We start from the raw sequence: 14,292 nt of genomic DNA on the forward strand, positions 1-14,292 counted from the left end.
CTGGTGAGCATGCCGCACATGGCATGGCATGGCTTCAACCAGTGAAACCGCTTCTATTGTGGTCTGAAGTTTCTCAGTCTGGGAAGGACTAACTTGAACCAGATTCATTCCACAGAGTCAAAGCCCTCACTTTCTGTCCTGTTTGCCTTCTGTTGCTGTGATAAGCACCATGACCAAAGTGCAGCTTCGAGGAGGATGGGGTTGATTTGGCTGATAAATATTCTGGTCAGTGATGGACTCATCACTGAGAGAAGTCAGAGCAGGAGCTTATGCAGGAACAGAGGCAGGAATGGAGGAACATTGCTCACTGGCTTGCTTCTAGAACCCAGAACCACCTTTCCAAGGGTGGCACCACCCACAGTGGGCTGAGCCCTCCCACATCAATCACTGACCAAGACAATGCCTCTACAGGCAATCTGATGGAAGCAATTCCTCGAGATCCCCTCTTCCCAGCTAGATACAGGTTTGTGTCAAGCTGGCAGAACAAGCCAGCGCCCTCTTTAACCTGAGCTACTAACCACCAGACTTATTCAGGAAGGTGCTTTGGACTAGAGGCCAGAGATGTAGATTTGTCTTATTACATAATAGCTGTGGGATTTGGAACAGTTCTCTGAATTGTGTTTCTTATAGTTCCCTATGAGGATGATAGGACAGCATAAAAGTGAAAATGCCTTGGAATTTAATGTCCTTCCATAGCCTTACTTTAAAAGATAGAAGACGTAACTAGAGAGATGGCCCAGCTATTAAGAGCTCTTGCTACTATTACCAAAGACCTGGGTTTGATTCCAGGCACCCACGCGACAGCTCAACCATCTGAAACTCCAGTTCTAGGGAAAATGCTCTCTCTGGCCTCCAAGAGTACCAGACATGCATTGGTACATATGATACATGCAGGTAACACTTATAAATAAAAATAAGCCAGTCTTTTAAAAAAGTACTTAACATAAAGCACAAGAAAGTATGGTCTTCCAGTGGGGTGTAAAATGGTCTCATGGCAACTGGAAGAACTTCACTGGCTGGTTAGTTAGCCTTCTCACCGGAAGAGCCTTGTTATTGATTTATGTATGAGAAGTGAGGTGAGCTGCTAAGGTGTAGAGTGGAAAGGAGCTTTATTATGACACCCTGAAGGTTATTGGTAGGATCAAAAGATGGTGCCATTAACTATCTATTATGCATTCTCTTTAGTGCCAGGTCATTTAAGAGTCTCCTGTGGGGGCTGGAGAGATGGCTCAGTGGTCAAGAGCACTGGCTGCTCTTCCAGAGGTTCAATTCCCATATGACCGCTCACAACTGTCTGTAATTCCAGTTCTGGGGGATCTGATGCTTTCATACCAATGCACATAAAATAAGTTATTTTTATTTTTTTAAAAAGAATCTTGGGGGCTGGAGAGATGGCTCAGAGGTTAAGAGCACTGGCTGATTTTCCAGAGGTCCTGATTTCAGTTCCCAGCAATCACATGGTGGGTCACAACCATCTGTAATGAGATCTGGTGCCCTCTTCTGGCCTGCAGGCACACATGCAGGCAGAATACCGTATACACAATAAATAAATGTGCTGGCTGTTTGGAACCTTGGGATTACACAGGGACACTTTGCTCAGCCTGGAAGGAGGGGACTGGACCTGCCTGTACTGAATCTACCAGGTTTAAATGAATCCCCAGAGGGGTCTTGGCCCTGCAGGAGATGGGAATGGAGGGGAGGGGAGGTGGGGCCGGGTGCGGGAGAGGGGAGGACAGGGGAACCCATGGCTGATGTGTAAAATTAAAACACAAATATAATAAATTAAAAAAATACAGAAAAAAAAAAGAATCTCTTGGGGCTGAGGTGGTGCTCGGTGGTGGAGTACTTGTCTAGCATGCATAAAGCCCCTTGCCACAAAAAGTAAAAGGAATCATTTGGAGTCAGGTGTGCTGTCACATATTTGTAATCCCAGCATGTGGGGGGCTGAGTAAGGCTGGAGAGTTAGAATCTAGCCTCGGCTACAGAGTGAAACTGTATCTCAAAAAAACAAAACTAAAAAACCACACACACACACACACACACACACACACTCACACACACACAAAAACAACAACCCTTAATGTTGAGGACTTAAAATAGAGGTTTTTTTCCTTCCCCCACAAGAACTGAACAAATCCTATAATATAAATGGTAGGATGTTAAATTTGGATAGCTATTGAATCTCACTTCAGAAAAGCTATGGTTCATTTTATCTATTTATGAATACACATCTTTATGCCTTCTTTATAAATAGTAAAAACTAACTGTGCTCTTGTTAAAAAACATGACCAGAATTGAAGCATGCATTCTTGGAATAGCTAAATTTAGGAGTGTTTTCCCACCATCTTTCTTAGAAGTTAGACTTGGAAATTCCACTTTTGTCCTTTCTGCTCTGTTCCTGCCCTCCCTCCCTCCCTCCCTCCCTCCCTCCCTCCCTCCCTCCCTTTTTCCTTTTCATTTCACAGAGAACCTCATACCCATCATAGTCATCATGCTGCAGAGAAAGAGGCCAACAAACAAACAAACAAATAAACAACAACAACAACAACAACAACAGTGTCTTCTGGAGGAAGCTCCCCCTGGTCAGCCAGTAGGGTTCCGGCAACAAGCACCTCAGGTGCAGTGAGACCAGCTGGGGTGGAACCTGAGAGGATCAGCAAATTGTGGGTAGGGACGGAGTTACTATTTTGAGTTGAAGGGCCTTAAATCTTTTTGTAAATCCTAATTCTGTTGACACAGCACAAAAGCAATTCCATAGAACATCTACATGAATGGATATGGCTGCACTCCAGTAAAGCTTTGTGGAAAGGGAAACTTGGATTCCATAGAAGTTTCCTGTTAGAAAATATTTTTCTTCATTGGATTTCCCCCCTCAGTCACTTAAAAATGTGAAACCAGATTGGTGATATGGCTCAGTAGGTAGTATATTACCTCATACGCATGAAGCTGTGAGTTTGATCCCCAGTACCACATAAATTGGTCATAGTGGCATACGTTGCTAATCTCAGTACTTAGATGGTAGAGCCAAGGGGATCAGAAATTCAAGGTCAGGGCTAGAAACTGGATCAGTCTGTAAAATGCTTGTTGCTTAAGCATGTTTTTAGATCTGCAGCAAGCATGTAAAAGGTCTGGTAACCTTTGGCCTCCACATGCGCGCGCGCACACACACACACACACACACACACACACCTCCACCTAAAAAGGTCAAGGTCATCCTGGACTACATAGTGAGTTTGAGACCAGATGGACCTACATGAGAACCTGTCTGAAAAACCAAAACCCAAAGAACCAAAAGACATAAAAACCTTTCCTAGTTCAGGCTTGTACAAAACCAATGTAGCAAACTGAAGTGCTCTTTATTCCCCTGGGGGGGGGGTTCTTTGAGAGGGAGAGACATGAAAATAAGTCATAAATTATCTCTCAGTAATGTTTAGCAAGCGCGTTTAACCCTTACAGCCAGAGACAGTAGCCGTGGCAGTAGGTTTCCATTGCTGTGACAAATTGCCTGAGACAGTCAACTTAAAGCAAGGAGAAGGTCTGACTCACAGTTTCAGTCTACAGGGCCTGTAGCCAGGCAGTATGCCATGTACAGAGTGCATGACAGATGAAGCCACTCAACTCATGGTGACTGAGGAGGGAAGAGAGGAAGGGATCAGTGTCCCCTCCAAGTGTCTGCCGTGACTTCACTTCCCCTGAAGGTTCTATGCCCCCCAGGAGTACCACAGGCTTTGGAGGGGAGTCATTCAAGATCCAAACTATAGCAATCAGTATTATTCCCCTTGTGAGGCATAGAGGTGTTAAGTAACTTGCCATGTGTCACAGAGTCAGGACTGGTCCCCTGTGTCTACACCACTATGCCATGCTACCCTTCTGGGTAAAATATAGTGGGGCTCAGAAATGTTTTCACATGAAGAATCTTTGTCTTGCCAGTTCTATTAAGCATTTGAACAGAAAGTTAACGAATGTACAAAGTCACAAGTTTCCACTTGAAGGCAAGGGGACAGATGGCACACTGTCTTAGAAAGGAAGTCACTGTCATCAAAGGTGTCTGGGCAGAGGTGGGATGACTTTTGTAATCTGAAGTTCCTTAGGAAGACTTTGGCATTTCCTACAAAGTAAAAATTTAAGAGTCTTGTTTTTAAAGTTTAAATCTGGCCAATTACTAAAGCCCAAAGCCTCAACACCTCCCCATAGCACATTCAGACACAATCTCAATACATTTATAGGACTTGGGGGTCTGAATATCCAGACCTGCTGGGAGGAAATTATATTTCAGATTGCATTGGCCTATAGCTGCTATGGAATTGAGCCCCCCCATCCCAACACACCACACACACATACACATACACAAACACACACCATTTTTCTACTTACACCCCCCCTTTTTTTTTTCCTGAAAAATACTTTAAAGTGGTATCAGGGAAGAACTATTTAATTATTAAATAACCACAACTGTCTGCTGCTGTTTTAAAACCCCATGACTGAAAGCAACTTGAAGAAGAAGAGAGTTTATTTCACCATACAGCTTGTAACTCATCACTGAAGGGAAGCCAGGGCAGGAACTAAGGGTAGAAATATGGAGGTAGGAACTGAAACACAAGCCATGAAGCCCATAAGCTCCTTCCCCGTGAACCAGCCATCCAGTGGAGGCACTGCCCTGGGGGGTGGGGGGAAGGACCCATCTACGGCAATCTTGATCAAGAAAATGCCTGCAGGCCAGCCTGGTGGGATATTTTCTCAATCAAAAGTTCCCTCTTCCAAGCCGGGTGGTGGTGGCACACACCTTTAGTCCCAGCACTTGGGAGGCCGAGGCAGGCAGATCTCAGAGTTTGAGGCCAGCCTGGTCTGCAGACTGAGTTCCAGGACAGCCAGGGCTACACAGAGAAACCCTGTCTCGGAAAAGCAAAACAAAGTGGTAGAGAGAATATAGGGAATTTGGGGGAGTTTTCTGAAAGGATTAAAAAACTTCACATTGGTAGTGATTACTTCTAGGACACAAGATAGGAAAGCAGGTCAGGGGAGATTACACTCTTCACTGTGTACTGTGTTTCTGAGTTCTGCACATGTATCTTCTTAGCAAAAATACTAGCAAATAACTCTAGCTTGACACTCACTCCTTCAGATATCCTTTCTTCAACTCTGAACATTTTTACTTGATTCTATTCTTTCATTTTTCAACAAAATAAATGACCTTATTTCTAATAATGATAAAAGAAAAACCAATTAGTTTTGCTATGTTTTATAGGGTTTTTTTTTTGGAGTGTATTGTATGCACACATATGTTGAGGTATACATGCAATATGTGTGCATGAATGTGGAGGCCAGAGGTCAATGTCGGATGCCTTCCTCAATTGCTCTCCACCTTATTTTTTAGACAGGGTCTGTCTCTGAGCCTGGAGCTTACTGATTTGTGTAGACTGGCTGGCCGTGGAGTCCCCATCCTTCTATCCAGGTATCGGGGTATATCTTAACACAGCTGCTTCAGGTTTGTGCCGCTCCATTTGGCTCTCTGTGGTAACAGGTCCTCATTCCTGTACAACAAGCGCTTTGCCGACGAGCCATCTCTCCAGACTCCTATTATTTAGATTTTTGATGAGTGTTAGTTGGCATAGTGAGTTGAATAAATCGTCCACATTCCAGCCCTCAGATGCCAGGACTGTTAGCAAAACCTTGAATATTACCAAATATGTCAAAAGATGTGATCAAGTTGAGGATTTTCAGAGAGAAGTCTATCAGGTGGGCCTTAAATGCAACCACATGGATTCTCAGGAAGGCAAAGCTGAAGAGATTTTAAGAAGAGGAAGCATTGGGACCACAGAGGCGAAGACTGGAGTGATGTGTGTGAACAAAGAAATTCCCAGAACTCCTAGAAGCTGGAAGAGGCATGGAGCAGTTCTTACCCGAGAGCCTCTGGAAGGAGTGCAATTCTAGTGAGAGATTGTCTCAAACTTCTGGCCTCCAGGATTTTAAATGAGCTTGTGGGACTTTCTGTTTTTGGCGCTGGGTATTGAACCTAGGACCTTGTACCTGCAAGGAAACGGTTCTACCACTGAGCTATATACTCTGTCCTATTTATGTTGTTTTTTTTAATATTATTTATTTTACATCCCCACTACAGTTACCCCTCCCTCTCTCCTCCCATTCCCTCCCCATTTATGTTAAGGTCACCCAATTCCCCATAATTTGTAACAACCCTAGGAAATTAATACAGTAAGGAAAATATACGGCCAATGGCTATTTATGGTTCTTCTGATCCACACACCAAAAGTTTTCAGTGCTGTATTGGTACTTAATTCTGACACAGAGGGTTGTTACTGATGATATTGAAGTGGTGATGTTCTTTTTAAAAGAGACTTATTATTTTTATTTTACGTGTGAGTGTTTTGTTTGCATGTATTTAAGTGCCCCATGTCTGTGCAGTGCCTGAGGGGTCCAGAAGAGGGCACTGGATCCCCTGAAACGGGAGTTAAAATTGCGAGTTGCCACGTGGGTGCTGGGACCTGAACCCAGAACCTGCTGACGTGCTCTTATGCACTGAGCCATTTGTCCCACCCCAAATTGCGAGGTTCTTGTCAGTGAAAACACAACAGGTGAGATGATCACTCAGGAGGTGCTTTATCAAAGGAGATTGGCCTACATAGCCTCAGATCCTTTTCATTTCAAGAATCCGTATCTTAGTCTGCTCTGGCTGCTATAACAAAATGCTATAGCCTGGCAGCCGGGGAGTCCAGGAGCAGAGCAGACAGGTGTCATGCTCACAATAATGCCTTCTTCCTCTGCTATTAACAGTAGGATGAAAGTACTCCCAGTATTTTAATACAAGCACTAGTCATACTTGAGGCTTTGCCCTCATGACTCTCGAAGGCTCCACCTCCTAGTACTCCTACTTTGAGGAGACTTGGATTGCAATAGAAGAATTGAGAACAGGAATACACATTCAGGGCAGCATATTGCCATATAACAACTTGGTTCCAATAGCAGGGTTGGTGTTTTAAGAAGTAAAACAGACACCATTCGGGAAGTTAATTAATTTGGACTATGTTCTCTCTCTCTCTCTCTCTCTCCCTGGGGGGTTCAAGAAGATAGGTTTTCTCTGTGTAGCTTTGGCTGTCCTGGAACTAGTTCTGTAGACCAGGCTGGCCTCGAACTCAGAGATCCACCTGCCTCTGCCTCCTGAGTGCTGGGATTAAAGACGTGGTCACCACAACTGGCTGAGAATGTTCTTAAGTGAGGTGGCTGTTTTTTTGTTTTTTTTTTTGTTTGTTTGTTTTTTTACTTATTTTGGCTTTTTAGAGGAGGGTCTTGATATGTAGCTCCAGCTGTCCTGGAACTCACTATGTAGCCCAGGCTGGCCTGGAACTCCCCGTGATCCTCCTGCCTCTGCCTCCAGAATGCTGGGATTACAGGTTTATGTTGTCATGCCTGACCTGGGTGGAAAGGTTTAAAAGCAGAGATGTTGGTAACAGGAGTTGGCTAGTATTAGCAGTGTCTGTTAAAATATTACAAGCGAGGAATGGCTCAAAAAGAAAATAAACAAAACAACAAAACTGGCCCGTTCTCAAGCAAGGACAGGGAAAAGGCAAATCAGAAATTTCAAGATTTACCAAAGGTTGAGTATTACAAATGTTTATTCAGCTTATGAAAATGCTTTGAATCAAAAGGCTGTTTTAATGCATTGCCCTAGAGAAAAGACCAAACAGAATGTGACATTCGAAAAGCCCCAGTAAACTCTTTCACTGGACAAAGAGGCCCAAAGAAAAGAGACTGACAGAATGACTCTACAGAGACCTGCTTCACTCGGAGGACCTGTACCCAAATCTAGAGAGGCATGCAGAGGAGCTGTGGTTCTAACTACCGCAAACAAGCTAACTGAGATAAGACTTTTAAAATGCTTTTGATAATGACTGTTCAAAATATAAAATGACTTTTGTGACTCAACAGTTCTTAACCAAGACATACACTAAGGAAGATATTCAGCCACCAAGAATACAGCAGGAACATTCTCTGATCCCCTTTCAGACATAGCAATGGCTATTAGAAAAGGACCCACCCCGTGCTCCCTTGCCCCCAGTGGACATCTTTAATGTTTAATAGTTCATCAGTTTCTCTGAAGCTATAACTGGAATTTCATCCTATTTCCATGCAGAGGCATAAACAGTAACCTACCTACGGGAAAGAGAACTACGCTCTTACAGCTCACTTTCTTTTACAAGCAGAATATAAGTAGATGTATTCTAGAATGTGCAATGGTTTAGTCAGTAAGGAATTTGAATGGGATCTTGAAGAATACAGACAAGTCCCAGTGCAGTAAAGATGAGCCGAGATGGGCAACTGTTTAAGGGTTCCTGGTGCTGTATCTCTTGGCCACTAGCTGAACCTTGTGCTAACACCAAATGGAGATAGAAAACACTAAATGGACTTAGCAGCTGTGCACAGGAACCCAAAGGTAGGAAAATACTAAACATTTCTGACAGCATCCATCCTAGGAAGGACTTTACCTCTCAGGAGCTTTAGGTTGGCACCACCGCCGGTGCTCACACGGCTGAGCGCCTCTCTTCCATTTGGCTAGTGCGTGGCAGTGCCTCCACTACCTATGACCGTGACACAACCCTGGACATGACTTTCACCACCGCCTCAGTGAGGGACTTGGCCTCCCTGGAAAAAGATTCCCCATTTAAATACTCCCATAGGTCCATTCCAAACAATCCGTTCAGCTGGAGCCAGCCTCAGGGTATTTCTTGCAGCTGTCCGTACCTGAGGCCAAGCCCATCTGGTCAACAGTTAGGCCAGAGGCCACGGAAGCTTGGCCAGTCTTGGCATTCTTATCAAACTTGTTAGCAGTGATGAAGTCAACAGGAAGGCAATCTTCACGCCATTTTTTCCCAGCTTTGGACATGAGATCTTTGATAAAATTGGCCCCATCATCATACAGAGAGGCGAATCTCCATGTTATTTGCTTTAAAGAAGGTAAAAGCCATTCCACAGACAATGACTTTGTACAGCATTTATTAATCAATGGAATCTTGTTTGCAACTTCAGCTCTGCCTAAGATGGCTAGGATTGGCAAAGTAGTTCAGCTCCTTCATAAAAAAATACCAGCCTTCTGTGGAAGATTCACACCCGCCATGTACCTGTGGGCCCAGTGCAGTCCCCAAAGCATTGTTGACATAGGCGTCCCTTCCTTTGGACAGTGAAGCTGGGGAAGCATCTTTCTTTTGGTCTGGCTTAGTATCACCTTGTTCCCAGAAGCATCGTTTCCCCTTCCTCCCTCCTCCACATGGAAGTGGAGGTTCTCCAGTCGGATGACAACCCAGCCGCTGGGTTGGCATGGCTCTATTTCTGGGCCCACACAAGAACAGAACATTCTTGTCTAGCAGAGATTTGGGATCTGTAGCAACTGCCTCTAAGGAGTACTTGTCACCCATGGGAACACCATCAGGTGGCTCATAAGGACAACTGGCTTGGCTCCATGTCCAAGCAGGATTTGATACTTGGAACAGCAGTCTTGATCCTTTGGTTGGTTGTTATCTGGTTGTTCTTCATAGGAACACGGAAGTTCACTCTCAGCATCACCCAGGTTGTTCAGAGTCAGCGTGTTAGAAAGCAACATTTTGGCAACACTTTGGGTGAAGAAGTCAGCTGAAGAAGAGACTGCTATTGCCGGCTTGGGCTCCTGAAGCAGGCACCGTTTTTTGCTTTTTTGAGACAAGGACTTCACTGTGTAGCCCAGGCTGGCCCCCAAACCACAATCTTCCCGCCTCAGTTTCCAAGTGCAAAAAAACCCGTTTCTAACCTCACAGAACATTAAAAGCAGGGAACTACTTCTTTAGAGCAGCCTACCGATCCTTCCTAGCCAAAGGAACAGGACATTACATTTGTTCAGTGGGATTACAGAACCACTATGGATCAATATATACCAAAGTTCATCAAATATCAAGGGCAAGTCCAGCCTGAGCTGCATGAGACCCCACCTCAGAAACAGAGCAAAACAAAAACAGACTTACTGACAAAAAGTGTGTAGGTTTAAGATGTACAAATATATCCTGGTGCTGGGTGGTGGTGGCACACTCCTTTAATTGCAGCACTCAGGAGGCGGAGGCAGGTTGATGACCTCTGAGTTCTAGGTTAGCCTGGTCTACAGAGTGAGAAAGAAACCCTCTTGAAAATGAGAAAACAAAAAAACAAAATAAACAAGATGTTTTGGTATATGTAACATTTGAAATGATCACTATAATTCAGTTATTATTGCTTTTCAGTTTTCAAGTCTCAGGATCAACAGACAGTACAATATAGGTCAAGGTCAGCCCGAGACCCTGTTTCTATAAAAAGGAAAAGATACTGCACTTAGACTTGATGAGATCCTGGACTTTAAGATCTCATTGGATAAGATTTTGAAGTCTTCCTTGGGAAGGAACTGTGTGCATTTTGTGTAGGATAGGAACAGATATTCATCAGCATGACCACAGAAGCTCCACACCATCCCATACCTGTCACCTTTTGGTGGAGGATGCTTCTCTGGCCCACTGTTAGGCTTGTCCATGTGAGCTGATTTTGGCCAATGACACGAACAGTTTACCTTCTGCCATATCCAAGCAGGAGCTCTGCAATGTCCTGTCATGGTATGGTTTGTTTCTTGCTTTTGCCTTTTACTATGAACCAGTATGTCCTAGGTAGGGACATCTATCCAGCCTCATGCCAGAATAAGAATAATTCTAGGGAAAAGCCAATCCAGTAATCTAAGACCAGTCAAGTGGCTGACTCCAGACCCATGATGATGACATAAACATTTATTAGATCATTGAGATTTGTAGTTCTATATTTATCCTGTATCGTTTTCTATCTAACATAACTTTAAGATTATCCTGTGAGCTGGGCGGTGGTGGCACATGCCTTTAATCCCAGCACTCGGAAGGCAGAGCCAGGCGGATCTCTGTGAGTTCGAGGTCAGTCTGGTCTACAGAGTGAGATCCAGGACAGGCACCAAAACTACACAGAGAAAAACTGCCTCAACAACCCCCCCCCCCAAAAAAAAAAGATTATTCTGTGTTAAAGAATTAAAGACCAAATTTCTAATTCCAGGTTTTCTTTTTATTAAAGTGTTTGGTGAGATGAACAATGTTATCAACACAAACTTTACTGAAATATTCACAAATAAAGTCCCTATTTTATAAATTGTCCAAATAGCATGCTTCTATATAGAAATTATAATCACCATTAAATTTGGTTAATCTGAAGCTATTCCTAACCACATACATGAGCTCTCAAGTTGGGAGATCTAGCCCAAGTTATCTTAGTACATGGGGCTAGCTGTCAATACCAGAAGGCTAGCCACAGCAAATTGTAGGGGGAAAATGATGTAATTTGAAACTAATAATTTATCCTTGCAAGGTAGTTTCTGCATCTGCATTGAAAATTAATCTTCTTAAGAGTTAATAAATAATAAAGTGTGATATATTAAAGCTTAGCATATGCCTGTGCCTCTAAAAGCATTTGTGTGTGTTTCTTAAAAGGCAATTTATTTTTTCTTTACATAACTGAATAGGATACAACTTTAAAATAGATTGGTGATTATTCTCTCCCCTGGAAAATTATCTTTTTACTCAAATATCATTAAAATCACTTTAGCTGGGTTGGGGATTTAGCTCAGTGGTAGAGCGCTTGGCCTAGCAAGTGCAAGGCCCTGGGTTTGATCCTCAGCTCAAAAAAAAAAAAAAAAAAAAAAAAAAAATCACTTTAGCCTGACCCCAGATTAATAAAACTGACTGATGCTGTGCTTAGTAAACTATCTGAAATGAGGACTGCTGTCATGGTTTGATAAAATTTGCAAATTAATTTAAGATCTATTACATACTTACATTTTTGTCACTTTTCCATAGCAAGGAATCCTGCTACCCAAAGCACAGCGGTACTGATTGTTCCTTTGGATAATGGTGGGTCTCTATCATGACTTACAAACGAGACTGGTTGACAAGGGAAGAGCTTGTGAGCCAGTTTGGACAACTCTCTATAATAAAGTATCCTTGTGCCATCATCAAAAGACTCAGTAGTGTCTGGGAAGTGGGGAGACCTTTAAGATAAAAAAGTGCAAAGATTTAAAAAAAAAAAAACCCTTAGTTTAGGAAGTATATTATTTTGCTATAAAGGAGGAGTAGAGACATCCTCCATGAAATGTCCTTCCAGTACAAACCATATTGAAACATCTAGCTGAAAAAAAATGGTAAAAAATAATGAACATGGAAGAAAAAAATATAAACTGCGATGCTGTTGCTTTTAATTTAAAAAATCAGCACAAATGGACAAATATCAGTAATAAAACCTCCTATAATCAACTTGTCATTTAAAAATGAATTGGCTAGAGGTGGTAGCCTATGCCTACAATCCCAGTATTCAGGAGGCAGAGGCAGGAGGATCATTACAAGTTCAAGGCCAGCCTGGCTATATAGTAAGTTCTAGCCTAGTCAGGGTTACATAGCCAGATCCTGTCTCAAATAACACTACTCCTCGCTCAAAAGAAGATTATATTAGAAAATTTCTGCAGTGTATGTAGCCATTTTAAAACAAGTAATTTATGAAAAATTAGAGATATTTTTAGAGAAAGCCACATTATTTCACATTAGTTGTGGTTCTTTCCAAATGGCAAAACATTCAGTGCATTATACAGAATACACAGGAAATATTTTTTACATTGAACACAGATCTCTTAAGGAAAAAAATACTACACAATACATTTTTCTATAACATGCAGTGTTTTGGAAACAATCATCCTTTATAAAGGTGTGGTGCTCTCAAATCATCTTAGAGCTAATGATTATTTTATAAAGAGGTAAGTGTCAAAATTAAAACATGAAATACAGTCTAAAGTTGGTTTGCTAAATGATAAGTTTTGGGTATTTAAAGTGAGCAAGAAGAAAATGTCCTTATGTACCTATTCCATTGCTTGAGATGAAGGTCATAGGTCAAATGCCATAAGAGATTTCCTTTCACTATTGTGGCCAACAAAGGCTAGCCTTGTTCTAGGCAAGATTAAAGCAGGTTCCATCAAAGAGCCTGTCTAGGACTGATCCAAAAAGAGATTTCAAAGCCAACTAGGTGCCTAGCTGAGCTTAGTGCAATGGCATCCAGAATAGCCCTAAACTATGCTGGATGTCTCTGCTGGATGCTGGGCTGGAAATCTCATTGACACACACTCTAGAGCTCAGTATGAAGGTTGATGGGGCAGGACAGGCAAAGCGTATTTATTGGAGCCAACCTCCATCTATCAGATGCTTTGTGACAAGAGCTTAGTGATTCTGGAGCAGCTCCTCCCAACAGATGGGCTGTGAAAACACCTCTCTCTCCAGCCAGAGCTCATAGGAATAATGGAAATCTTCAGGCAGATCCAACCTCTGCCCCAGCACACTCTGCAAGCAGTTATCCACAGGTGAAAATTCTGAGTCCTGCGGTTTATCATACCGGCGGCTGTTAAAAGCCTCAATGTTGGCCCTCAGGGTACATTCTTCTGCTTGGAAGTCCCAAGGCCTGGCATCAATATCTGACATAGGAAGAGAGGAAGAAAAAGATACATATACCTCAGGACATTACTCTCATCCATAGAGCATGGTCTATGGCATTCCCTCCCCCCACTTTTTTTTTTTATTATATTTGTGTTTTAATTTTACATATCAGCCATGGGTTCCCCTGTCCTCCCCCCTCCCGCCCCCACCCCCACCTTGGTCTATGGCATTCTAACAATGAACTGCTCAGAATGATCTTTTAAAAGCAATGTATAAAGAAGACATCCAGCATGTTTACAGTTTTTAAAAGTATAGATATGATTACATGTAAACTAATATATATAGACATTATCTTTGGAAGTATAGAAACTTGTAACTAGTTAGTGCTGAGAAAGGAGATGAGAGAGCTTCTTATTGTAATTCCTTGTTGGTGTCTTTCTAATAATTATGCCATTCAAAAGAGCAATTAAAACCTTTCACTGAGCTTTCCCTAGGGGATGAAAATTTCCCATTTGAATAGTATCACCTCTCAAGGAAGGGGAGATTGGAGCAGAACAAGAAGAGTCAAGGCTGGACCAACTTAGCTGGGCATGGTGGCCCTTGCCTTTAATCTCAGCATTTGGGAGGCAGAAGCAGGGGGAGTTCTTGAGTTCAAAGCCAGCCTAGTCTACATAGTGAGTTCCATGCCAGCCAAGGCTACATAGTGAGACCTTGCCTCAACAACAACAACAAAAACAAACAAAACAAACAAAAAATTATAAGTAGGCAAACATTTTTATCATATCATAAAATTAGTATT

General features: G+C 42.6%; 1 protein-coding gene and 1 pseudogene across 1 annotated transcript in view; both read right to left on the bottom strand.

Moving 5' to 3' along the window:
* Positions 1 to 8,457: 8,457 nt before the first annotated feature.
* LOC118579147 lies at positions 8,458 to 9,610 on the bottom strand (annotated as a pseudogene).
* A 2,789-nt stretch (positions 9,611 to 12,399) lies between these two features.
* Strip2 (striatin interacting protein 2) overlaps positions 12,400 to 14,292 on the bottom strand; it is a 44,737-nt gene continuing 42,844 nt past the window's right edge. Inside the window, exon 21 of the mRNA XM_036182338.1 lies at positions 12,400 to 13,531. Within this exon, the coding sequence (XP_036038231.1) occupies positions 13,281 to 13,531 (251 nt within the window). The 3' untranslated portion in view covers positions 12,400 to 13,280. The remainder of the gene's footprint in view (positions 13,532 to 14,292) is intronic.

Source organism: Onychomys torridus, chromosome 3, assembly GCF_903995425.1.
Source record: "Onychomys torridus chromosome 3, mOncTor1.1, whole genome shotgun sequence".
Classification (NCBI taxonomy): Eukaryota; Metazoa; Chordata; class Mammalia; order Rodentia; family Cricetidae; genus Onychomys; species Onychomys torridus.